Here is a 24,987-nt window from a genome sequence, read left to right as displayed (position 1 = left end):
TATGTGTCCGATGAAGTGGGCTGTAGCCCATGAAAGCTTATGCTCAAATAAATTTACAAGAACTTGGGTGTTGGACTCAAGACCCTGAAGCAAAGGATACTGCCCAATGTAGTCTGAGGAGGGTATCTTGCTAATGCTTTTATGTTTATGATTACCGCTTGTGCTGACTTCTCAGACTGATGCTAGGTTACTTTTATTAAAGAATCTCGGTGCTTGCAAGAGGGGAAGAATTGCCTCTTAGAGGCACCCAGAGGGTAGAGTGAAATTTTCCCACCTTACTGGGTGGGGGCTCAAGCCAGTTTTGTTTATATTGTTGGAAAGGAGCCCCTAGATATTGAACCTGGCTCTTCTTGCTGCCCACTCCAGCTGGCAGAAGGGTTACACAGGTTGCCAAAGGCGGCAATGTAGGCACAAGCAAAGATCTGTAACAAGCCTCTGATTAACAAGCCTCTGAAGTGTGGCTCCTGCATTAATTAACCCAAATGGCAATATGCTAAACTCAAAAAGTCCAGAACTGGAAATGAAGGTGGATTTTTCACATGCATACGACGAAGTGGGTATTCACCCATGAAAGTTCATGCTCCAATACGTCTGTTAGTCTATATGGTGCCCCAGGACTCTTTGCTGCTTTTACAGATCCAGACTAACATGGCTACCCCTCTGATACATGGATTTTCTTGTGCTTCATTGTCTAGGGGAATCTGCCAAAACCCCTTTGTTAAATCCAGGGTGCTCCCAAACTCTGCTCATCTTAATATGTCCAGCATGTCAGCATTAAACTTCCTGTAGTCATCACAAAACCTTATTGTCCCAGCTTTTTTGGAAACCATGACAATGGGGGAAGCCCAAGGACTATTATTCTCTTTTATTATTTCTCTATGATTCCCATTCTCACTCACTCACTCACTCACTCATGCCCGTCACCCCAATTGGGGTCCTTCTCAGCATGCTCATTATCACTCTCTGCACTTGCTCCTGCATTCCACCTGTTGTCTGGGAGTCTCTTCTGGGTGCAGGCTGTGATCTCTCAGTGCTGATCTCATGGACCACTCTGTTAGTCAGATCAGCTTCTTAGACAATTCCTGCCAGGTGACTTCACACCCATGATTGGGGTTACCCCTTCCTATAGATTACTGCTCTCTAGTGCAGTAGCCCTGTGTTAGTCAGTCATCAAATGGCCAAGAAAGGCTGTCTTACAGACCTTTTCCACATAGTATGCCATATTTACAAAGGCCTCCTGATTGTGGAATTCCTTTAACCTGTCTGTGTGCACAGTATGTAGTGCCACCTTGCTAGAGGCATGTTGTGTAGTGTAGTTAACTTAGTTAACCCTTTCTACACTGTCCACAGCTCCTTCCTTGAATGCTGTGCTTTCCCCCAGGCAGTAGAACCAGCCCCAGAACCCCCACACTGACTGGGTGATCACGAGTATTTCAACCAGCCCATGTTTTCTGTGCTTGGTGCTTTATGAGGTTTAGCTGCACTAATCCCCATCAGGGATGTTAAATCTTCCCTAAACCTCTGCACTTTGCCATCAGTTTGCCTTTTGCATCAGTGCTGCCCGTCTAGGAACCTCTGATGAGCTCCAGGGAACCTCTGACCTCTCTCCCATAGTGCGGGTCAACTAGGGGCAACCTTCATGGACTCTGGGGGCACCTTCTGCTAAGCGAATAACAAATAAGGCAATATTACATGCCAGTCACGTGCCCTCCTGGCCACCTACATTTTTAACATAGACTTCAGGATCCCACTAAACCACACAATTAAACCATTTTTCCATGGTGGTACGGGGCAAATTTAAATTGTATTAACCCACATCCTCTAACTCACCAAATATCTGCACTATGAAAGCTGACCTATGATCTGATTTCTTTTGGAAAGGCCCACCCTGCTGGGCATCTGCACCTGTTCCAGCCTCCATGTTTGTGACAGCAACGGCTTCCAGATATCTGGTGGCAAAATCTACCTCCGTTAATATAAATCTTTTCCCCTTTCAGCATGGCCCTATGATATTATGACAACCCTGTAAACTGCTTCTTTAATCATTGATAAAAGACCCTGCAGAGACCTGTCATCTTCTCCCACTTTTGCTATGTTGTGCATTTTCAGTATTCCATTACGACATTCTGGACAGCAGGCCAGTAAAAGCTTTTCTGTAGCCTCCCAGAAGTTACTGCCCTTCCCAGGTGGCAGAAGCAGGCACTCATGGGCAAGTCCCCACAGTGTTTAATGGGCAAAATTTACTATCTGTAGGGTTCCCTGGGGCACCCATTTTTCCCAGCTGGGGCTTCCCTGTATATTCTATCCTTCATCATAAAGAAACTCCCCATTTTAGCTGAGGGATTATTAAGGATATCTTCCCTTATGCTACCCAGCGAGGTGGCTTCACTTTGTCTAGCAGCAAATTCTGCTTGGCTTTTGCTTGCACTGAAGGGGGGCCAGCTCCTCACCCCCTCCCCATGGCCACATTGCTACTCTGTTGCTAAGTGTATGGACGTTTCACCTCTGTGTTCAGCTGCCGCCCCCTCTGCAGCGTGTGTCTGGGGCCCCGGGACATTCTCTCTCTCTCGCTGCGGGTCACAATATTAACAGCCCCAGACAGGGAACCAATAGAATTTCCCACCAATACAGCAGCAGGTATTTTATTGTAACCCTCTGCCAGGGGGAGTCGGGAGCGCCAAGGGCTGGGTTTAATATTTAGGGGTTCCTCTTAACAATACAACACTGAACCGGATCAAGCGCAGTGCAGTTGAGGGTAAACCCCTCAATCAGGGCATGCCAAGCACAGTTCTGCTCTCTTTGACTGACATAAGAAGGATAACACCCTTTATTACCCCTGCTCCCAATAACAAAGTGACTTGCGATCCAAAACCCATCACAAGTGACCACTTGGGCAAAGCTGCCCCACCACAGTGCGCACCTAGGCACGGTGAGCGTGGTCCTGATGTCATCTCCCCCAGCTCATCACTAGATGTCAGGGGAGAGCTCATGCAGCCCCTGCTTACATCATGAAATACCCACCCCCCCGGCCTCTCTTCAAAATACTTTTTAATCCGTCCCATTCTAGTTCCATGCAAGGTAAAGGCAAGGCGGGCTTGAATGCCCCTAAGGCAAGGAGCTTTGCTCTCTCCCCTGGGAGCATATCAGATTCCTGAATCATATCGTATCACCAGGATCTGGGCCCCGGAGTCCCTTCACCGTGTGCACATTTTACCATTTACCCTGACATCTTTAATAAATCTTTTGCCCACTTCCAATAGGTCCAATTGGTCAAAATTAACTGGGTCCCCTGCAGGTACCTCTGGGGGCTTTGGCTTTAAGGTAGCCATATAAACCTGGGCAGTTTACAGGCTGGCAGCTGGATTCCATCTACAAAGTGGATTTCAGGGTGTGTGGGAGCTAGGCTGGCACAGCAGGGGGTGTGGGACCCAGGCAGGCACTGCAAGGGGTGTGGGACGCAGGAGGTGGGGGACACAAGCTGGGTGCTGGACATGGGACGCTGGCCAGCACCACATGGGCTGGAGCTGCAGGGGATGTAGGACATAGTTGGCCCCTCCGGTGCAGGTGACAGTCTCTGAGCTCTTGGTGACAACTGGCTCCAATGCTGCCAGGAAGTGGTCACTGATTAGCAGACAAGCTAATTCCCTGTGTCCCTCCAATACAAGTGCCCCCCTGCACTGACGAGGGTGGGTTGGCAAGGGCTGGTTCCTAGGTCGCACACTCCTTCGCAGGAATCACCTCCTGTCACAGCAGTAGCTGTTTGCCACATCAATCCCCCCTATTCTGGGCAGCAGGAACCAGCCCTGCTCTGTGGCTGCCTGGCAGGGGCATGTCATTCCCCTCCCTGCACAATGCTTTGGAACAGGCTGCTCACATCCGTCCCACGCCCTCACACTCAGCAAGGGGCACTGCAGGGAGCTGGGTAGAACTGCTGACTGTGGGGTGGTCTTTGGCTCCCAGGTCTGGCAATGCCCCTCAATCCAGCCACCAAAGCCATGTCTGTGATCCCAATCGCCTGCTCCACCATCACTGGGATGGGACAGCATCGGCTGCTTCCTGCTCTGGCCCGAGCTGGATGCCCATGTCTCGCTCCTTCAGCAACTGCTGCTCCAGCCCAGGGTGTTGCTGGTGCCACGGCTCCAACATGAGAGTGCAGCTGGGTGTGGTGAGCAGATGGTTTCCCATCACTCAGCTCTTCCAGATTTCGGATTCTGCTCTGGCAGACCCGGGGAAGTAACCAGCGCTGCCCTTGTCCTGGAGCAGCCAGGGTCACAGCTCAGCAGCACCGCTAGCCATTCCCCTCACCCTGCTCATTGCTCCTTCCCCACCCCAGTCGGCAGCCTGAGATCCACTTGCTAGCAGAGCTGTAACACTGCTAAGGCATGATGCTATCTAGTTCTGACGCTCCCCACCCAGAGCCAGGGAGAGAACCCAGGAGTCCTGGTTCCCAGCCCCCACCCACTACCACTAAAACCTGCTCCTCTGCCAGAGCCAGGAACAAAGTCCAGCAGGCTCCTGCTGTCACCACTAGCCCACACTATTAAGGCATTCAACACACCTGCTGGGCTGCACTTCCAGGTTTGGAGTCAGGATGAAGCAGACAGTGTCTTTGCCTGGGAACATGCTTTAAATATTTGGTCCAAGTCTCCCAGACACCCTTAACTCTGACCCCAGCCCAGCAACAGTCCTGCCCTCCGCAATACCCTGGGCTGTGTGGGGAGCTGAAGAGCTTGTGCTCTTTGCATGCAGGGACTGCATCCTGCAGAAAATGGTGCTTCTGCAGGTTAGAGGGGTTCTGGCCCTGTACTCTCCTGTGTCCTGACCCCACCTGGCTTTAGCGGGAAGCTGCCGTCCCTTAATCGGTTCCCTGGGCCATGCAGTGGTCACTGCAGTTGTCCCTGTGTATGCCTGGCCACTCATGGGTGTGAATGGGGGCAACAGCAGACAGACACACACCAGCGCTGGCAGAAGCAGCCTTTGTCACTGGAATCACAACTGGCTCCATGCCCTCTTGGACATGTCAGCTGTTGCCCCGGCCCCGAGTGCTGCCCATGGGAACGTTTCACTTGCGCTCAAGAGCCTGTCTGGCCCCCACATCCCGCATCTGGGCTTGACAGGGTCTGGGTCCCTGAGAAGCTGGGTCTCAGCCCACAGACCCCCATGCAATGCTGGCAAGACCCCAATCCCCATCTCTGCACCATCATGGTCTGGTCTGCACACAGCCAGGCCTGCCCCATGGGACACCACTCCCCATGCAGCAGGGCACAGACCCCCCAGCTGGGAGTGGTGCAGGGATGAGAGGGAACTGCCCCCTGCTTCCAGCAGCGTCAGCTCTGGGAAGCCTGGGTTTCACTCTCTTGCTGATCTCCTTTGGGCCCTGGTGCTAGCTGGGTCCTGGGTGTAGGGCAACCCAGAGCATTTATCTGGCAGGCCTAGCTGGGCATGCTCCCCCGAGTATCTATACGTTCTTGATGCCTTCCCCCCACCCCCCATCTCCCAGCCAGGCACAGCCTGGCACAGTCCCCCACCCCCAGCAACCCTCCAGGCTCTGCACTCCCCAGACCATCTCTCTCCCAAAGCCTTGGCTGGGTGCCGCCCCACCCACAGGAGTGCAGCAGCAGCTGCAGTGTCTCACAGCTGGGGACCAGGGCTGTTTGGGTTACTGTTAGAACAGCTCCGTAAATATTTATCCCGGGAACCAGTGGAGGGCAGCTCTCCCCGCCCGCCACCTCATCCCGCAGGCATCTGCAGGGGGGTCCAGCCGGGCCCCATGCTCCAGCGGGGCCAAGGGCTCTATATGCTGGCAGCTGGGCCCTGAGGAACAGCGCCATACCCCCCCGTGACTCAGCCTCTGCAGATGGCTGAGGTCTAGCACCTTTCCCCTTTCCTCCAACTCTGCTACCGCCCAGCTAAGGCTATGGAGGGGGAGTTGGGGGAGACATGGGGTCGGGGCTCTCCCAGTTGGAGCCAAAGCAGAGCTCAGGGTTGACATAGAGCCCCTGCAGCCTAGCCCCCCAAGCCCATGCAAGGCATCTATTGATGCTGCCAGGCCCAGCACTTTCCCACACAGCTAGTCCGCCTGTCCAGCGCCCTGCACCCCGCTCCTGGCCCTGCTCTAATCACTAAACCCCCCTCCCCCTGGCCCTGGGATAGAACCCAGGAGTCTCGCCTCCGAGCCCCCCTGCTCTACCTACTCAACATCTCCCCGCCCCGGCCCTGGGATAGAATGCAGGAGTCCTGCCTCCCAGCCCCCCTGCTCTAACCACTAGAAATCTCCTCCCCACCCCAGGATGGAACCCAGGAGCGCTGGCTCGCAGCCCCCTTAATCTGACCACTAGACACCCCCCCCCCCCGCATGGAACCCAGGAGTCCTGCCTCCCAGCCCCCCTGCTCTGACCACTAGACATCTCCCCCCAACCCCAGCTTGGAACCCAGGAGCGCTGGCTCCCAGCTCCCCTGCTCTGACCACTAGACATCTCCCCCCAACCCCAGCTTGGAACCCAGGAGTCCTGCCTCCCAGCCCCCCTGCTCTAACCACTAAACATCCCCCCCCATCAGCCCTGGGATAGAACCCAGGAGTCTTGGCTCCCAGCCCCCCTGCTCTGACCACTAGAAATCTCCCCCCCACCCCAGGATGGAACCCAGGAGTGCTGGCTCGCAGCCCCCCCCGATCTGACCACTGGACACCCACCCTCCGGCATGGAACCCAGGAGTCCTGCCTCCCAGCCCCCCTGCTCTGACCACTAGACATCTCCCCCCAACCCCAGCTTGGAACCCAGGAGCGCTGGCTCCCAGCTCCCCTGCTCTGACCACTAGACACCCTCCCCCCCTGCCTTGGAACCCAGGAGTCCTGGCTCCCAGCCCTCTCACATCTGCCCTCCTTCAGTGAGGGCAGATCCAGTTCCCTAGAGCAGTGGTCTCCAACCTTTTTGTGGCCAGTAGCACATTCATGTTTTCAGAAGAGCGTGGTGGGCATCAACAATTTTTCAAGGATTATTTTGTATTTGTACATTAAATAATATGAAAAACATCATATTTAATATTACACAATATATGAATCCATAAGATAAAAAGGGTAATTTTACATGTAAAAGGTATTAATTCAATTATTAGGCAATTACTCTTTCACCTTACTATGTGAATTTGCTCTTTTTTTATCTACCTGTAAGAAAAATAGAGGAGTTTTTACAAAATAAATATCATAAACAGTTTTCATCTTATGTATTTTAAAAAAGTCAAACATTGTTGAACTACTGGTCCAAATATATTTATTATTCTTACTTTAACATAGGATGAAGCCTGCAGCCCCCGAGTTCTGTGTCCCCGGCAGGCCCAGAGTTCTCTGTCCACGGTTTCTCTCTGGCTTAAGCTGCAGCCCCACGCCTGCCGGGAACTGAGAACGCTGGCACCCGCAGCCTGCAGCCCCGGAGTTCTGTGTCCCCGGCAGGAGCGCGGCCGCAGCTTCGAAGCCGGAGAGAAGCCGCAGTCTGGCGTCTGCTGGGGACTGAGAACATCGACCCTCGCAGCCTGCAGCCCCGGAGTTCTCTGTCCCCGGCAGACATGGGGCTGCAGCTTCTCTCCCCTGCTGGGCACTAGGCGAGTGCACATAAATGCCCCAGCAGGTGCTATGGCGCCCGCGGGCACCGCATTGGGGACCACTGCCCTAGAGATATGCAGGAAAGGAGAGTGCAAGGGCAGGCACGCTCCAAACTCTCTCCCTGCCCCATCAGCCACCCCCACTCTCCACTATTTCTGCGCCCTGCCCCACGCCCTGTCCCATACCCCAGTTCCCTCTCTCGATCCCTGCTCCACCACCCGCCACTGAGCAGGAGTTTTCAGCCTGCCTCCAATAGCTCCAGTGCCAATCTTTCAGCCATCCAGCATACTGCACTCTGCCTTTCATTCACTGGTTCTCCTACATTGTGGACAAGTGTGGATGTAAAACAATGCCCCAAAAGTTGGAATTTAGCTTTTGTTATGCAATACACAGGTTTGGACATAAATTAACAAAAGCCCCTAGTCACTACTACCTTGACAGGCACCTGGGAGATGGGGGAAGGTCACATCATTAGGATAATGACTCTAATTGAAAAGCAGAGAGCTTCAGTAGCCAGGAGGAGATGGGAGAGACGGGGAAACGGGGCTGGGGGGAAGGGGGGGGCGAAGTGGGAGGAGGAGAGAGAACAGAAATGGGGGAGGGGAAGAGGGATGGGGCGGGGCTGAAGTGAGAGGGACAGGGAGAAGGAGGGGGCTGAGGTGAGAGCCCAGTGCCCTCTGCTGGGGGCCGCCATGGGGAGAGGGCACGGAGCCCTAACCCTCGATCGCCTGGGAGCCCCCCAGCCCAGACACCGGGGAGGGGTGGAGGGGCTGATGATTCTGCCCCCACCCTGGGGCCAATGCCCCCAGCTGAGCTTTCCTCCCCTCCCTTCACAGCAGAATTAGCCTCGCCTCCCCCCTCAAGGGGCTGCTTTGCTCCACCTCCTGCTCTGCCCGCGGCGCCGTGCCCCCTCCCCGCTCCACCCCCCAGCGCCGTGCCCGGGCACTGTCCGCTAGGAGCGGCTCCGACCCCGACCAGCCAGCACCCGACAGCGCAGGAACCCGGGGTGGGAGGCGGCGCCTGGCCCGGGTCCCAGCAGCGCCGGACGCCGGGTCGTTCACTCTGAAACCGAACGACGGCCCCGCCCCCGCTGCCCGGCCCCGGCTCCGGCTCCGGCTCTGCTCGGTCGCGGGCCACTGGGATGTCGCTTGACCGGGCGCTGGGGCGGGCTCGCAGGCACCCCAGTAGTCCACCCTGGACGCGGGCCTTCTGGTATGTGACCCAGCAGCAGGCTCGTCACGCGTGTTCATTCGGAATCATGTTGACGATCCGGCGCGTGACCCAGATTCGGGCTGGGGCGTTACGGGACGGGTGGAGGGCTGGGTACCTGAGGGGGGGAAGGAGCAGACGGGCAGTGTGGGGGCAGTGGGGGATTCCAGCGGGCGGGGAGGGTGAAGAGCTGAAGCGGGTAGTGGGGGGGGGTCTCCGCGGGCGGGGAGGGGGAAGGCAGCTGACATGGCAGTGGGGGGTCTCCCTGGGGGGGAAGAGCTGCTGCTGGGGTGTGGGAAGGGGTGGCGGGCAGTGAGGGGGGTCTCCGGGGGGAGGGGGAAGGAGCTGACAGGTCTGTTCGGGGGTTCTCCCTGGGGGGAGAGCTGCTTTGAGCCGGGCAGTGGGGGGGTCTCCCAGGCGGGGAGGGGAAGGCTGTTCTCGGGGTGTGGGGGGTTCCGGGGGGAGGAGCTGTCGGGCAGTGAGTGTTATTCTTGTAATGGAGGGGTCTCCCCGGGGGATGGAGCTGCTTGGGGGGAAGGAGTTGCGGGTCAGTGGGGGAGGGTCTCCCGGGGGGGAGGAGCTGCTGGGGGTGTGGGGGGAGCTGCGGGCGTTGGGGGGGGTTCTCCCCGGTGGGGATAGAGAGCTGACAGGCAAGTGGGGGGGGGTCTTCCCTGGGGGGAATGAGCTGCTTGGAGCGGAGGGGGGAGGGAGGAGAAGGGAGCTCCCGCTGGCGTGGGCGGCATGCGCGTGTCTACCTAGCGGTGGGGTGAGGCGGGAGGAGCTGCAGGCTGTTGGGGTGGTGTGATCTCCTCCAGCGGGGGGCGGGGGAATGGGGAGGCTGGCCGTGGCATGTGGGGGGTCTCCCAGCGGGGGGAGAGTGAAGGAGCTGCTGGGGGTGGGGGTCTCCCCGGCATTTGAAAGAGGTGGCAGGGTCTCCCTGGTGGCGGGAGGAGGAAGGAGCTCCCGGGCCGTATGTGCAGGGGTCTCCCTGGTCGAGCTCTGATGCTGTCTGTTGTGCTTTCCGTGGCAGGTTCCTGCTGGCAGTCGCTGTGAGTCTTGCGGACTGGTGGTGTTCCCTAGCATTGGGCTGGGCCCCAGAGCAGGACCAGAGTCTCCGGTAAGTGCTGCCTCGTGGGTGGGGACTAAGCACCTAGTGCTGGGTTCTGCTCTGCCTGAAGGCCGCTGCTCCCTTTCTCTCGCCAATGCACCTGGAACATCCTGTCGATCAAAGCACTGCTGAGTGGGGCAGAGTCGTGGCTCCAGGGTGTATGGATCTCCCGGTGTAACTGCGAGTTTCCCACCACCCTGCCAGAGGTGATGCTAGCCCAGTGGAGGCTCTATACAAGAATATTTTGGGGGGCCTCCCACAACACATACTAAAAAGTGAATGGGGGCCCCCTTGAGCTGCCCTGCTTATAGCTAGTGCCAGCTCTGCTCACGCTATTTGGGCCCCACTCCCTCCTGCTGAGTCACCACAGCATCTCTCTTCCCCTCAGGATCCCTGCTGGATGGAGCCACGTGGGCCGGGTCGCTCCCTCGGATGAGCTTGTGTTGACCTTTGCCCTCAGGCAACAGAATGTGGAGCATCTAGTGAAGCTGGTGGGAAGAGTCTCAGACCCTGATTCACCTCAGTATGGTAACTGCCCTGGAGAGAGTGGGGACCAAGGGAGATCTTCCAGAGGGACTTGGGGCTGTTCACGCAGCTGCCCTCTGCTTTACATCACCCTCCACGCCACCATGCCCGGGGAGTGCCTCTCTGCCTAACCAGTGCAGGTGCTGTGAAGAGCAGAATCTGACAACGTGGTGTGCTGGGAGGCCAAGGGTACAAATATGGAGGTGTTTCCCTGGGGCATGGGGGTTCTGTACTCTTCCAGGAGAGAGCTGCCTTACTGTCCACCCACATGCCTCCTAGGTGGAGGCCAACTAGCTGTCACCTCTGCCCTGTGCTGCAGGAAAGTACCTGTCACTGGAGGAGCTGCGCATACTTGTCCAGCCATCTCGCCTCACGCACAACACCGTGCACAAGTGGTTGGGGGCCTATGGCATCAAGGGCTGCAAGACCATTAGCACCTTGGACTTCCTAGAGTGCGTGATGCCAGCCAGGTGAGTCGCTTGGCCAGGGGTGGGGCTGGACTTGCCTAATTAAATTCAGTGGGTATTTATTGGCCACACAAGTTGTGTTGGCACTGCCTGTGTGGAAGGAGAAGCCAGGCCTGTGGTCTGTGTCAGGACAGGGATGTAACCCCTGCATAGGTCCCATGTTGTGTGCTGGTTGACCTCCACCCAAGTGGTGGGGGCTGCATGGCATTGAGCCATCTCTGCATCAATCCTGGGGCTGGATTGTTCAGGGGAACTGCTTCCTCGTGTTTCCAGTATTGGCCAAGAAGTGCCCGCAGGTCTCAAGTGTCTCAGAGTTTGAGACCAGAAGGGACCACCAAATCATCCAGTCTGATCTCCTGCATATCGCATGCCACCGCCGCTCTGTCCTCGTGGTCTGCCTTGTGGTCGTTCTCAAAACTAAAATAACGCTGCTGAACATGTTTCCAAGCATGTTATTTGGTCCATTGCATGTCACCAGGGTTACCAGGTTTTGGGATTTTACAGATCCTTGGCATTCTGTTAACCAGGCTGATGGTGATTATGAAAATACGTTTGTAAATTCACAACATTGTTTCATCAAAGCACTTGGTGTAAGGTCTTGTCTGTGTAGATTTAACTGGTTTGATGTACATCCATGCGTAACGTTCCAAAGCACATCTCGTACTCTGTTAGGTAGCTCTTAACAACACAACCGGACGGTGCATTTGTTAGTGGCTTGGTTTCTCTTCTCAGTGGCACGCAGTACTTCAGTTGTCTAATGCTTCCAGTATTAGCTCCTGATACATAAACCACAATTTTCCCCAACCGTACACAGTTAGCCATCCCTGTGTCATTGTGCACATTAGTGCAGCCATCCAGTATTAATGTGACTACTTTTCTGTGTAATTTGTTGCCTGCTTCCTCAAGCCATCAGTAATGACTCTAATAGTTCCCCTTCTATCTGCTTTTGATTGAGTAGTTTGTAGCCTGACCTTCGGCAGCTGATAATTGCTTGAAAAGTTGGATGCTCAGTGTGATGAGGTGGGGATTTTCCCTTGTTATGTTGTATGTGAACCTACATGAGTCTTAGCATTCGTGCAGAACACTATATGTGCCTCAGTTTCCCTGTGTATTGCACCAATGTCTAGGTGGTGGGAATGAGGGGTTGTGACTTTTGTGGAGGCTGGTCCAGCTGCCTGTACCAATGCTATGACTGCCCCTTTGTAACCTCAGACTCAGGAAGGTGGAAGCAGTGGAAGCTTCTTGCACTGGAGACAGTCTGCTCAGAGAGAGGAGGCTCCCCTCTGTAGTAGGGAGTACTTCCAGAGCATTGCCCCAGTGGCTCCGTGACTCAGTAACAGAAAAGGGAATATTACAATGGTAAATAAATTGTGGAATTTTCATGTCTGTCTTTTGTTTCTGTTCTGGAGTTGGTTTTGCTACAAACATAGCCATTTGTGGTTGAAGAACTGCGGTACTTCCTCCATGTTGTCTTTGGCTGACCGAGATCTGGCTTCCTTTTGATGTACTTGGCAATGCGATATTATCAGTATCTAGAGCCACAGTTGCCAAGGTGAACTGCAATGAATATCTAGGGTCGGGGGGTACTAGTGCCCAGATCTCTCTGGTCAGGGAAAGCATGGTCAAAGAGACTGACCTATATTTCCTGGCATTGGGAAAATATGGAACTTCTGTGCCTTTGGCTAAAGTGCATTTGGAGTTGGAAGCTTTGTAGAGTAGCTTAAAAGTTGGGGAGTTGGATTGTATTCCAATAGAAATGCTGGTAGGAAATGAAATTTTGAATACGTCCAAATAGTCATACTGGGTCGGACCAATGGTCCAGTCTCCAATAGTATCAGGTGCCAGATGCTTCGGAGGGAATGAAAAGAACAGGGCAACTTATCAAGTGATCCATCCCTGTTGTCCAGTCTCCTCTTCTGGCAGTCACAGGTTTAGGGACACCCAGAGCATGAGGCTGTGTCCCTGCCATATTGACTAATAGCCATTAACTGACCTATGCTCCATGAATTAATCTAATTCTTATTTGAACCCAGTTCTACTTTGGCCTTCCCAATATCCCTTGACAATGAGTTGCACAGGTTGACTGTGCGTTGTGTGAAAATATACTTCCTTAAGTTTGTCTTAAGCCTGCTGCCTATTCATTTCATGGGGTGACCCCTGGCTTTAAATAACACTTACTTCCCTGTTCACTTTCTCCACACCAGTCATGATTTTATAGACCCCTGTCGTATTCCCCCCTCAGTCGTCTCTTTTCTAAGGTGAACACTCTCTGTCTTTTTAATCTGTTTCCATATGGAAGCTGTTCCATATGCCTAATAATTTTTGTTGCCCTTCTCTATAGCATTTCCAATGATTTCCAGTATTCCAAGAAATATTGTTCTGTAATCCCCAAAGGGAATGGTAAAGACAACTACTGAGAGGAGGGATGGGCACTCCCAGCTCAGCAGAAAGAAGCAGTATGTTTTTCAGGCTGACACCAGGTGTATAGCAGAGGAAAAGAGCATGCCCTTTAGGGAGAGGAGCTAATCTCTGTGACTGCCCAGTTGTTAGCTGCCAGCATCTTGCAGATGACCAGAGGGCAGACAGTGCTGTAGCAAGCACAAAGAGAGACATTCTAGAGCAGTGGTCTTCAAACTGGTTGCGACCCAGTGCTGGGTTGCAGAATGTAAGTCACTGGGTTGTGGTGGCTCTGGTCAGCACTACCAACCGGGCCGTTAAAAGTCTCATTGGAGGTGCTGCCCAACCAAGGCAGGATAGTCCCTACCTGACACCGTGCCACATCCCGGAAGCGGCCAGCAGCAGGTCTGGCTCCTAGGTAGAGGGGCCATGGAGCTCTGCAGGCTGTCCCTGACCTGAGCACTGGCTCTGCACTCCTATTGACCGGAAACTGGCCAATGGGAACTGGGGAGATCAGTGCCTGCAGGCGAGAGCTGCACAGAGCTCCTTGCGCACTTCCACCTAGGAGCTGGACTTGCTGCTGGCTGCTTTCGAGGCAGAGGACAGGCAGGAAGTGTGCCTTAGCACCCCCCTGTGACACTGACCAGGAGCTGCCTGAGGTAAGCCTGTGCCCAAGCCCCGAGCCCCCCTAACCCAGATCCTCTTCCTGCACCCCAAACCCCTCAGCCCCAGCCCAGAGCCCTGACCCCCTCCCGCACCCCAGTGCTCTTCCCCAGCCCTGAGCCCCTCATCCCCAGCTCCGTTGGGTGGCGGGCATCAACAATTTTCTTAAACTGGGTCACCAGAAATAAAGTTTGAAAACCACTGTTCTAGAGCAGCAGCCCCCAAAAGTCAGTCACAACGCCCAGGAGGGTCACTCCATCAGGAGATGGGACCTCGGCAACCCTGAGTGTGTGGAAAACAGCATTTTACACAATGGCATCCTCTGCACATTGTGCCCTCAGATGCACTGTACATGTGCGAGGTCACGCTTTGTGGAAGCTGCCATTTTGAAATGGTGTCCTCCATGCTGTGTGAGGTCACGGGAAGCAATATGTGTGAAAATGGGGTCATGCAAGGAAATGTTTGGGAACCACTGTCCTAGAGGGAGCACCAGTGAGGGAAATGGAGAAAGGGTTTTTAAAGATTAAGTAGGTACAGGAAAGTACGTACAGATATGTATAGGTCACTGTTGCGCTAGTGGCAGGGCTCTAAGCCAAAGCTGCACAGCACAGAAGCACCCAGGGTTACTGGGCAGGTGGTGAGCCCCCAAAGCATTACTGCCTGCAGGAGACTGGCTATGCCAGAGGCAGAGTGAGATGCACTAGTGCCTGACACCCGTGCAACACCTGTCAGGGCTGGTGTAGATCAGTGGTTCTGAACCAAGGGTACATGTACTCCTGGGGATATACAGAGGTCTTCCAGCGGGTACATCAACTTATCTAGGTAGTTGCCTAGTTTTACAACAGGCGACATAAAACACTAGAAGTCAGTACAAACTAAAATGTCATATAGAAAATGACGTGTTTATGACATGTAAGTACAAGATTGATCTTTAGTTGATTTATTTGATAATTACACGTGATGTTGCACACCATGTGTTTTATGGAAATATGCTTATGAGTGTGAATATGATGTAATGGGAATGTGCTTTATGCAGAAGGTCTCTTGTAAGGTATCATTACAAAGCTTATAATCTACTGAGTGTGCTCATCCTATTTGTATAAATGTACTACTCTTGTATCTGAAACTGGAAATATGAAATATAACTCTGAGATCCTATTGTAATTATGGAAAGTGTGGGTCATTAATGGTGGTTTGGAATCTTGATAGCTCCCATTGACTAGGACAATTGGTTGTAAATGGCTCCGTTTACTTAGAAACCTTCCTGTGTAGCAGGCTGGCCTGACAGCCAACAGACCCACGTAAGCACTGCACCTCTCAGGGAGGTGGAGTTATCAAGTCGGTGGAGGGGGCGACTTCCCTCAGTGGAAGCACCATTGTGGTGTAGACACTTACAGTTAGGTCAAGGTCAGCTGCCTTACTGCCCTAACTCTGTAGCGTAGACCAAGCCTGAGACACAGCGGTCTCCAATTCCCTGCTTTCCTCCTCCATCTCAGCTCAGCTTATGACATCAGCCGCTCTCAGAGCACTGAGCTAAGGGGAGCCGACCCAGCATGTGGTGAGACAGAACTTTGCTTTTCAGTTCCCTTTGCTTGTTAAGTTAGGGTGAGCTTGCGCTTTGCTCTTTTATTTTCGTTTTGTAACAGTCCTGAGCATCATCCCTCAAAATCACTTAAAATCTGTCTCTCTGTAGTTAATAAACGTGTCTTATTGTTTTATCTTAACCAGTCTGTCTGCATTGTGCATGTGGGAAGCTCTGTTTGGGATAGCAAGGCTGGTGCGTATTTCGTTCTCCTGTGGAAGGACGGACCTTCCACGTGCTTGCATTGTTCAGCAGTGCCAGACACACGTTTCTGGGAGATGGGGCTGGGAATTTGCGAATGTCTCCCTGTGTGCAGTTCATGAGTGACTGGTCAGAGTGCTCTGGTGTGTAGCAGGGAGTGAATGCACAAGCTGACAGCTGTGAGCAGGCCAGGAGTGGCTACTCTGACAAGTGCAGCTGTGTAACAGGCCTCAGGTTTGAGAATTATGAGGACACAGCTGTTCAAGGGTCCAGCAAGTACCCTGGGAAATGTCACAATGCATAGGGTGTGAGAGAGGCCATGCCTGGGGGAGGGCAGTGCGGGGAGGGGCAGGCCTGCCTGAGTTCCAGCAGTCCCAGGGATGGAGCGGGGAGCCGGTCCTCCTGTACCCTAGGCTGATGGGTGGCGTTTGATTCTTTCTTGCAGCACGGCGGAGCATCTCCTGCCAGGAGCCCAGTTCCATCGCTATGTGAGTGGCCAGCGCAGCGCTGTGCGCTCCCCTGTCCCCTACACCCTCCATGAGGAGCTGACTGAACACATTGACTTTGGTATGAGTTGGCCTGGGCTGGGGGGAAGGGCTGCATGTTCCCGGTGCTGTGGAGACCTGGAGAGCTCACGCAGGCTCACCTGGTGTGTGAGATGGGCTAACCCAAGCACCTGCTGCTCCCGGCTGGCTCCTGCGAGTCCTCAGCCACTCCACTCTCCTTTATGGCTAGGCAGGTCCCTCCTGCTCCCAGACATGGTACCATTGTCCCTAGGCCTGTCCCAGGGTCTCTCCTCTGCAGATGGGGAAACAGGCCATGCGTTATTAACTAGTGTTAGCCAAGCCTGACGCTCCCACCCCCGCCTAGGGAGGTGAAGGATATGGAGTGATGTTATCTGCCACTGTCATGCAGCCACCTCTGGGGTGGGAAGTAGCAGCTGCTCAATAATGACGTAAGAACATTACGGAGCATTTTGGGATAGGAGGTGAAGGGGAATCTTGGCTCCTTCCTGCAGGGAGGCATGGAAGAGATTTGGTTGTGTGGGTACGCTGATTCAGGGGTGCTGCTAGGGAGCTTTAAGATGCAAACTCTGGGAGCATCTTATGCCCAATCTGAAGAGTGATTGCCCCCTGCTGCACACCCAGAGCTCCCTGCAGCATAGAGGCACGGGGGGCACACTGACCCCACGGGGAGAGCGCCCATCTGGCAGCACCTGGCTCGTTGTGGGCCATCTCTCATCCGCACACGGGCCAGCCCAGCCCTGCTGAGGCGGAGGTCTGAGGGGCTCCCAGCTCAGAGTGAATGAGCTTTCACTGCTCCCATGCAGACCAGAAGGGAGGAGAAGCTAGGACAAAGCCCCCTACCCCACTGGAGATGCAGGCCCTAACCCTGCCTCCTGTGCTTTCTCCTTGGCATCCAGTGGGTGGCTTGCACCGGTTCCCTGCGGAAAGGAAGGTGGTGACCAGAGCCTCGGGGAAGGAGGAGGTGATGGCGCGGTACCAGCAGAGGAGGGCAGCTTTCCATCTGGGTGTGACGCCCTCTGTCATCCGCAAGAGATACAACCTGACGGACAGGGACATCGGGGCATTGCCCAATAACAGTCAGGCCTGTGCCCAGGTAACCATGGTGACACCCTTCCATGACAGTAGCCATGCTTGAGCCCAGGTAATCATGGTGACACACACACCCCATAACAGTGGGCTGGCCTGTGCCCCAGGACCCATGGGAAACCCCCTGTTGACAGCAGTGGCCAGGCCTGTGTGGAGGCACCGAAGCCGGTTCAGGGACAGCCAGTGGGGATCCCAGCTGGGGGTGCGCATTTCGGGCCTGTGTCTGGGTCTGGGGGCCCAGGGGAGGGACAGTACTCTGGGTAGGGTGTCACAGCCTCCTTGCCTCTCCCCCCAGTTCCTGGAGCAGTATTTCCACTCGGCTGATCTGTCGGAGTTCATGAAGCTCTTCGCAAGCAGCTTTGGGCACCGCTCCCGGGTCGACCAGGTGGTCGGGCACCAAGGGCTAGGCAAGGCGGGGCTGGAGGCCAGCCTGGATGTGGAGTACATCATGAGCACAGGTGCCAACATCTCCACCTGGGTCTTCAGTAATGCAGGTACCAACCCCACCCCTGACACAGGCCTGTACCCACCCCCCACGCAGGTACCGACCCCACCCCCGACTCGAGCCTGTGCTTCCCCTACCCCCACGCAGGTACTGATCCCCCCCCTCTCCTCCCGACATGGGCCTGTGCCCCCGCCTACCTCCCACGCGGGTACCGACCCCACCCAACACAGACTGCCTGGCGCCCGAGCCGCGCCCGCCCGAGCAGAGACGCCGCGCCGAGCCACCCGCAGGTAACGCAACCCGCCCCCCGCCCCCCCCCCCCCGACACGGGCCTGCGCGCGCGCGCCGCGCGGCGGCACGAATTTCCTGAGACCGGGCGGCGAGGCGGAGGGGTACCCTCAGGGGCGCGCGGCGCGAGAGAGAGCGGCACACTTGGTGCCGCCGAGGGTCAGGGCGGCGGCCGCGCGGAGCGCGGACCGGGAGGCGACGCAAGGCGGGGGGGGGGCCGGGGGAGGGGGGAGGAAGAAAGTAAGGGGGGAGGGAGAGGAGAGGGGAGAGCGCGGCGGGGGGGGAGAGGGAGGAGCAGGGGGGGGGGGGAGCGGGGGGGGGAGGAGGTGGGGGGGGGGGGGGTGCGGAGGGGGGGGGGCTGCCTAGACACCAGCCCAAGGGGGTTTCGGATCAGGGGTGGGGGCGGCTCCAAGTCCTCCCATACCAGGGTAGCCAGTGGGATCCTCGTGGACCGCAGCGGCAAGCGCTAGCGTCCACCCCCTAAGCGAGAGTACGTACCTCCAAGTCTCCTTTCCGGGGCTTCCAGGAAGAATCTCGTGCCAGGCAGTCCTTGCGTCGCCGGGAACACAACGACAGTCATGATGTCACCCCGCGTGTCACGCGGTCTCTGCCTTGTGGGGGTCGGGCGCGCGCTCCGGGCACCCGAAGTGCGCGCACACGTGTAAGGTGACCCCACAGGGCGGGCCACGGGCCGGAACCTGACCGACGAGCGCCCGTGCTGTTGCCCACCTGAGTCATAAGCAGTCTGTCTCGCAATCTGGACCTTAGTCGGTCCAACTAGCCGTGGGAGAGCTTGAGTATGACCTTCCAAGCGTAGATTGCCCGGACTGGTGAGCGACCTCTTAACTCGCTCACGCAGCGCAGCGTAAATTCCGACCGTGGCTGGAGGCACTTCAGGCTGGGGGGCCTAGCACAACACGTGCAAATGCATCCATTAGAGGGCCCGAGCCTCTGTCGCAAACCTTCCTGGGGAACCGCCCGAGACTCAATGTTGGAGTCTCCACACCAAGGGAATAAACCCCTCCTTTCCCTCCCTCTCCCTCCCTGACTTTCCATCTCTGGGCAACCTGAAATAATTGATGCAATCGGCTTTACATCACAACCACCAAAAAAAACTGGACTGATCAGCTCCTTATTTCTTTCACAAAATGATGACAACCCAAATACAGGGAAACAGAGATGATCCTATATCTCCCCCTCCCACCCCCCCACAGACCCCCCACCTGGTAACTGCCGGACTTACCTTCCGTAGAATCTAACACAAAGAGAATGCCCTCCCATTGTTCTAACCGACCCGAGAGAAAACGCACAAAGTCTTACAAAGGACAAACATATTATATAGTAAAATAAGAAAGAAAAGATCAGTACAGATATTAAGTATAACTCTGCAGCGAGAGATTGGCACAAATAATATGGAGCATATTGCTCTTATCAGGATAATCACTATTGAATAAAGCGATCTGATTTGTCCAATGATAGAAGATATCCCAATCATGAACATTCAGCAAGATCATAGCAGCAGCATGTAAAATCTACACCCAAAACATCATAACAAGCCTATATTGTTTTTCTACCTGTTACTTACACAGTGGAAACAGAAAGATAAGATGATAGAAAGTAACCTTACTCATAGCTGAGAGAAAAAACAGAAAGACTCGAGTTCAAAAATCTTCCCTTCTCTGGACTTTGAACAAACCAAGGTTTCGCTGAGTGGGCTCGGTCAGGGTTTGCGCTTATCCTTCGTTCCCTTAAAGTAAAAGAAACATAACCTTAGCTATCATTTGTTAATTTGGAACGAGCCCCCCCCCCACGCAATACCTTGACTCAATCGCAGGAACTATTACCCTCTACCAATGGGCAGTGCGACCGCCCTAACACTCTCCACGCCAGGTACTGTGTTTGGCCATGATCAGGAAGGAATATTCACGGACCCTCAGTTCCCCCACCCCCAGGCCTACACCTCCGCCTCTCACACACACGCAGGTACCAACCCCATCCCTGACACGGGCCTGTGCCCCCCCACCTCCCATGTGGGTACCGACCCCACCAGACACAGGCCTCCCTGTGTGCCCCCCGCCTGCTCCCCCCACAGGTACCGAACCCTACACAGATACTAACATCACCCCTGATATAAGCCTGCCCATGTGCCTTCCCTGATGCCCCTGCAGCTGGTATCCCCACCCCCAACATAGGCCTGCCCCTGTTCCACCCCTTCCCCCCATCGCAGCTGGTGTCCCCACCCCTGACATGAGCCTGACCCTCTGCCATCCCCTCCCCCCCTCCCCCCCATGCTGCTGGTATCCTCTTCCTCTGCCAGCATCTCCACCCGAAGCAATTGCCATAAATGCCCCTATCCCCTTTCCTCCTAGCTGGAGGCAGCTGGCCTGGAGGCTGATCTCTGAGCTCTTTGAGCCTGTCGGTAAAGTGAAGGCACATGGGTAAAGGGGACCCAGGCAACCTATATGCTGCAAAAGGCCTTTGCCAGGGTCGCCCCTAAGTCACTGGGGGTAAGAGGCAAAGTTCTGCCCTGGATCAGAATTGGCCAGGAGTCAGAAAGCAAAGAGCTGAGTTAAATTCTCCCCACAGCAGGGGCTGAAGGTTCTGGACTAGCTCCCATCTTGGAAGCACAGTATTTATTAGTGTTCAGGAAAGTGGGAGAGAAGAGGTGGGAGAGTCAGGAGCAGAGGGGACTGTGGAACTTCAGCGAGATCAATCCCAGCCAGGGGAATGGACAGCACCACTGCAGATGAAAACCCATTTCAAATGCAAAGTAATGTGCGAAGTGGGAGGGGTGTGTGTGCATACTCCTACCTCTTACAGGGTCCAAATTAACCGCTTCAACTCAGGGAAGGGACCTGGGCTCATGGAGACCTTTACTCGATGCCCATGTGTGGGCAAATAAACAAAGTGTAGGTGTTCCGCTGCATAAGAGCAGAGAGAACTATGCAGAAACTATTCTGCTGCCTTGGTATGAGGCAGCTGTGTGGCCTCATGTGGACATGGCGGGGCTGGCCCCATCTCACCCAGGCTGGTGCAGAACTCAAGGGACTCCAGGGAAGGTGAAAAACTCCAGATTATAAAACCCGAGGGGCTATTGAGATCCTCCTGTCTGACCTAAACCAGGCAAGAGAACGGCTTTCACTCCTGTTTAATTAGAACAGATCTTCTAGACAGCCAGACTTCAGTCCTGAGTTAAGAATTGCCAGGGATGGAGAATCCACCACAGTCCTTGGAATTTGTTCCACTAGTTTATTATCCTCACTGTGTTTTTCTTCTTTCCGGTGTAAATTTCTTGCTTCAAGCCACTGGTTCTTTTTGTCCATTTCTCTGCTAGACTGAAAAGTCCATTATGAAAAGGCTGTAGGTACTGATAGACTGTCATCAAGTCAGCCCGTAACCTTCTCTTTGACTCATCTACACAGCGAGCTGGTGCACGGCTCGCCAGGGTGTGAATCTGCAGCGTCCCAGCTTGTCATGTGGCCCCTGCTACCATGCACTGAAAGTTCTGTCCTGCACTTGGAGGGACAGGAAAGCGCACTGGGAACTTGTACTTTGCTGTAGCAGGATCCATGTGGCAAATGAGTGTGCGGTAGATTCACACCCAGGCTTGATGGCACTAACTTGCCACCTACACCAGCCCCTTGTTAATGATCTCAGTTACTATAAGGCAGGTTTTTCAATCTTCACATCATTCTTTTGGCTCATCTCCGAACCCTTCGACACTTCTCAACATCTGTGTGGATTTGTGGGCAGCAGAACTGGGCACAGAGTTCCAGCAGCAGTTGCACTGGTGTCAAATACAGCAGTAAAATAACCTCCCTGTTTCTCCTTGCGATTCCCATTTATAAATCCAAGGATCGCATTAGCCCTGTTGGCTACAGCATCGCACTGGGAGTTCATGTTCAGCTGATTGTCCAACATGACCCCAACTCCTTTACAGAGACACTGCAGCCTAGGCTGGAGTCCCCCCCCAGCCTCTAAGAATGGTCTACATTCTTCGTTTCTACAAGTATACCTTTGGCCAGATGAAAATGCATATTGTTTGTTGGCACCCAGTTTACCAAGCAGTCCAGATCACTTTGTATTTTTTTACAGGGGTGCTGAGAGCCATTGAACCAAATTGTAAACCTTGCATATAATGGAAACCACTTCAAGCCAGGGTGTGCTGCTGCACCCCTAGTTCTAGTATACCACTGTTCTTTTTATTTACCCCTCCCCCAATTTTTGTGTCATCCACAAACTTTGCACTGTTCTTGTAGCTGTGTGGGTCCCAGGATGCTAGAGAGACAAGATGGGTGAGTGTATGTTTTATTGGACCAACATCCATTGGTGAAAGAGACAAAAGACCTGGAGCAGAGCTTGATGTACTTTGAAAGCTCGTCTCTTTCACCAACAGATGTTGGTCCAATAGAAGATATCACCTTGCCCACCTCGTCTATCTACAAATTTTATCAGTAACAATTTGTCTTTCCAGGTCTTTGACACAAATGTGAATAGCGTAGGGCCAATAACTGATTCCTGCAGGTCCCGACTAGAAATGTACCTGCTTGATAATTCCTAGTTTAAATTACATGTTGAGACATGGCAGTTAGCCAGCTTTTCATCAGTTGAATGTGTGCTATGTTAATTTTATATCTTTCTAGTTTTTTTGATCAAAATGTCATGCAGTACCAAATCAAATGCCTGACAGAAATCTAATGATATTACATCAACACTATTCCCTTTATCAACCAAATGCATATCTCACAGAAAAAAAATCATTTGACAAGTTCTTATTTCCATAAACCCATGTTGATTGGCATTAATTGTTATCCTCCTTTAATTCTTTATTAATCAAGTCCTGTATCGGCCACTCCATTATCTTACTCAAGATCACTGGCAGACCTATAATTTCCCTGGCTGTCCCACTTACGGTCTCTTTGAATAGTGGCAGAACGTGAGTTTTCTTCCAGTCCTGTGGATCTTCTCCAGTGCTCCAGAACTGATTGCAAATGAACATGAGTGGTTCAGGTTGCTTCTTGGCCAGTCCAGTTCTTTTTATCTCTCTTGGGTGCAAGAGAGATTGAAACCAGTGGGAGAAGTGAAACGAATGAGAAGTGACATGAGAAAAGTCTGTCACTACTGATTGGTCAAGAGAAGGGGAGATTGGGGGCTTCTGTTTTTCCTATCTCTCAGCATGGGAACAATCAGTGACATGGAAGGGAAATACTTTTTCATGGTATATGTCATTAGCCTGTGGAACTCACTGCCACAGGATGCCTCTGAGGCCAAGAACTTAGCCAGACTAAAAGAGGGACTGGCCGTTCTCTGGCTGCAGTGAGTGTAGTGAGTTAACAGTTCTGGCAGGGATATTATATCGTCTCTTAGTGCCCAGGATGAGACCTGCGGGGTAGGATTACTCTAATCCACGTTGTGTTCCTGCACTGCTTTCCCTCTCCTGAGCCTTCTCTGCTCTTCCCCACGGGGATGGAGGCTCTGGATGGGGGCTGATGCCTTCTCTGCTGCCCCTTGCAGGGAGGCATGAGAGCCAGGAGCCCTTCCTGGCCTGGCTGCTGCTGCTCAGTAACATGTCCTCGGTTCCCTGGGTGCACTCGGTGAGCTACGGGGATGATGAGGACAGCCTGTCCCGGGCCTACATGGAGCGCCTCAACGTGGAGTTCATGAAGGCTGCTGCGCGGGGCTTGACTGTGCTCTTCGCCTCAGGTACATGCAGCCTGCCAGTGCCTTTTGCCCTGGGCTGCCTTCCTCCCTGGGAGCGTGTGGATCCTGCTGGCTGTGCAGTATGGACTCTGCTGGGACCCAGGAGTCCCTGGTCACTCCCTGCAGCACTGGGGTGGGGAGATGGGTGCCTGGTCCCAAGAAGGGTCCAGGCCTCACAGGCCACCCGTGGGCCAGGCTGATCCCATACTCCTGCCCTGCAGGTGATGCGGGAGCTGGCTGCAGAAAGCTTGCTGGAGGGAGCCACACTTTCCGGCCCAGCTTCCCAGCCTCCAGGTAACGCGGGGGTGGGGGGTGGGAGGAAGGGTGGGAAGTCTCAGGCAGAGAATGCTGTAACCCTGGCCAAGCTGCCAGGGGGCGGTGCAGTTTGTTACCACCCTGGCCCTGCTCTGCCCTGGGCTGAGTGCTCCTAGCATAGCCTCAGCCGGGAGGTTTGTGGCTGCTCTGGCAGAGATACGCCTGTTGGGGAGCAACAACACAGACAAGATGGGAGGGTGAGAGCAGGGGAGGTGGCGAGAGATGGCTGGATGGGGGCCGGCCAGGTGGGGGCAGGCAGGGCCGGGGAAAGCTGGTGGGGCAGGCTGGATGGGGGGAGGCCAGATGGGGAAGGCTGGAGGTGAAGGCAGGCTGGGCAGGGAAGACTGGAGGGGTGGATGGGACAGAGCAGGCTCGCCGGGGGCAGGTCTGGAGGGGAAGGCCAATTGGGGACAGGAGGGATGGGGGAAGGCCAGTCGGGGAAGGCTGGAGGGTTCCCCAGGGAATGGAATGGGGTTTAGAGTCCTATACAGACTGACTGAGAACTGGGGGCCTGAGGGAGCCCTGAGAAGTGCCAGTTCTAGGGGGCAGTGGGGCTTGCAAGGCCAGAGAAGTGAGGGCTCCTGCAGTATTAGTGTCTCTGTTAGTGGGAGCTGCTGGCCCCCAATGAGAAGTTCTCTCTGGTGGCCTGGCCAGTGCAGCTCCCCCCACCTGTCCCCACAGCCCCTATGTGACCACGGTGGGTGGCACAGCCTTTAAGAACCCCTTCCGAGTGACTTGGGAGGTGACGGACTACATCAGCGGCGGGGGCTTCAGCAACGTCTTCCCTATGCCTGACTACCAGGTGCGTGGGGCTGGGACCAAGGTGTGGGGTGTGCAGCGCAGTGGCTGGCAGGTTGGGGGCATGGGGGGAAGGGGC

General features: G+C 54.6%; 1 protein-coding gene across 1 annotated transcript in view; it reads left to right on the top strand.

Moving 5' to 3' along the window:
• Window positions 1–9,841: 9,841 nt before the first annotated feature.
• TPP1 (tripeptidyl peptidase 1) overlaps window positions 9,842–24,987 on the top strand; it is a 16,704-nt gene continuing 1,558 nt past the window's right edge. Inside the window, exons 1-9 of the mRNA XM_032768917.2 lie at window positions 9,842–9,923; window positions 10,303–10,442; window positions 10,759–10,909; window positions 16,195–16,316; window positions 17,173–17,369; window positions 17,658–17,856; window positions 23,610–23,798; window positions 24,017–24,089; window positions 24,792–24,912. Coding sequence (XP_032624808.2) covers window positions 10,899–10,909; window positions 16,195–16,316; window positions 17,173–17,369; window positions 17,658–17,856; window positions 23,610–23,798; window positions 24,017–24,089; window positions 24,792–24,912 — 912 coding nt within the window. The 5' untranslated portion in view covers window positions 9,842–9,923; window positions 10,303–10,442; window positions 10,759–10,898. The remainder of the gene's footprint in view (window positions 9,924–10,302; window positions 10,443–10,758; window positions 10,910–16,194; window positions 16,317–17,172; window positions 17,370–17,657; window positions 17,857–23,609; window positions 23,799–24,016; window positions 24,090–24,791; window positions 24,913–24,987) is intronic.

This window comes from Chelonoidis abingdonii, chromosome 1, assembly GCF_003597395.2.
Source record: "Chelonoidis abingdonii isolate Lonesome George chromosome 1, CheloAbing_2.0, whole genome shotgun sequence".
In the NCBI taxonomy this organism is placed as follows: Eukaryota; Metazoa; Chordata; order Testudines; family Testudinidae; genus Chelonoidis; species Chelonoidis abingdonii.
This window is presented reverse-complemented; position numbering and strand designations above follow the sequence as displayed.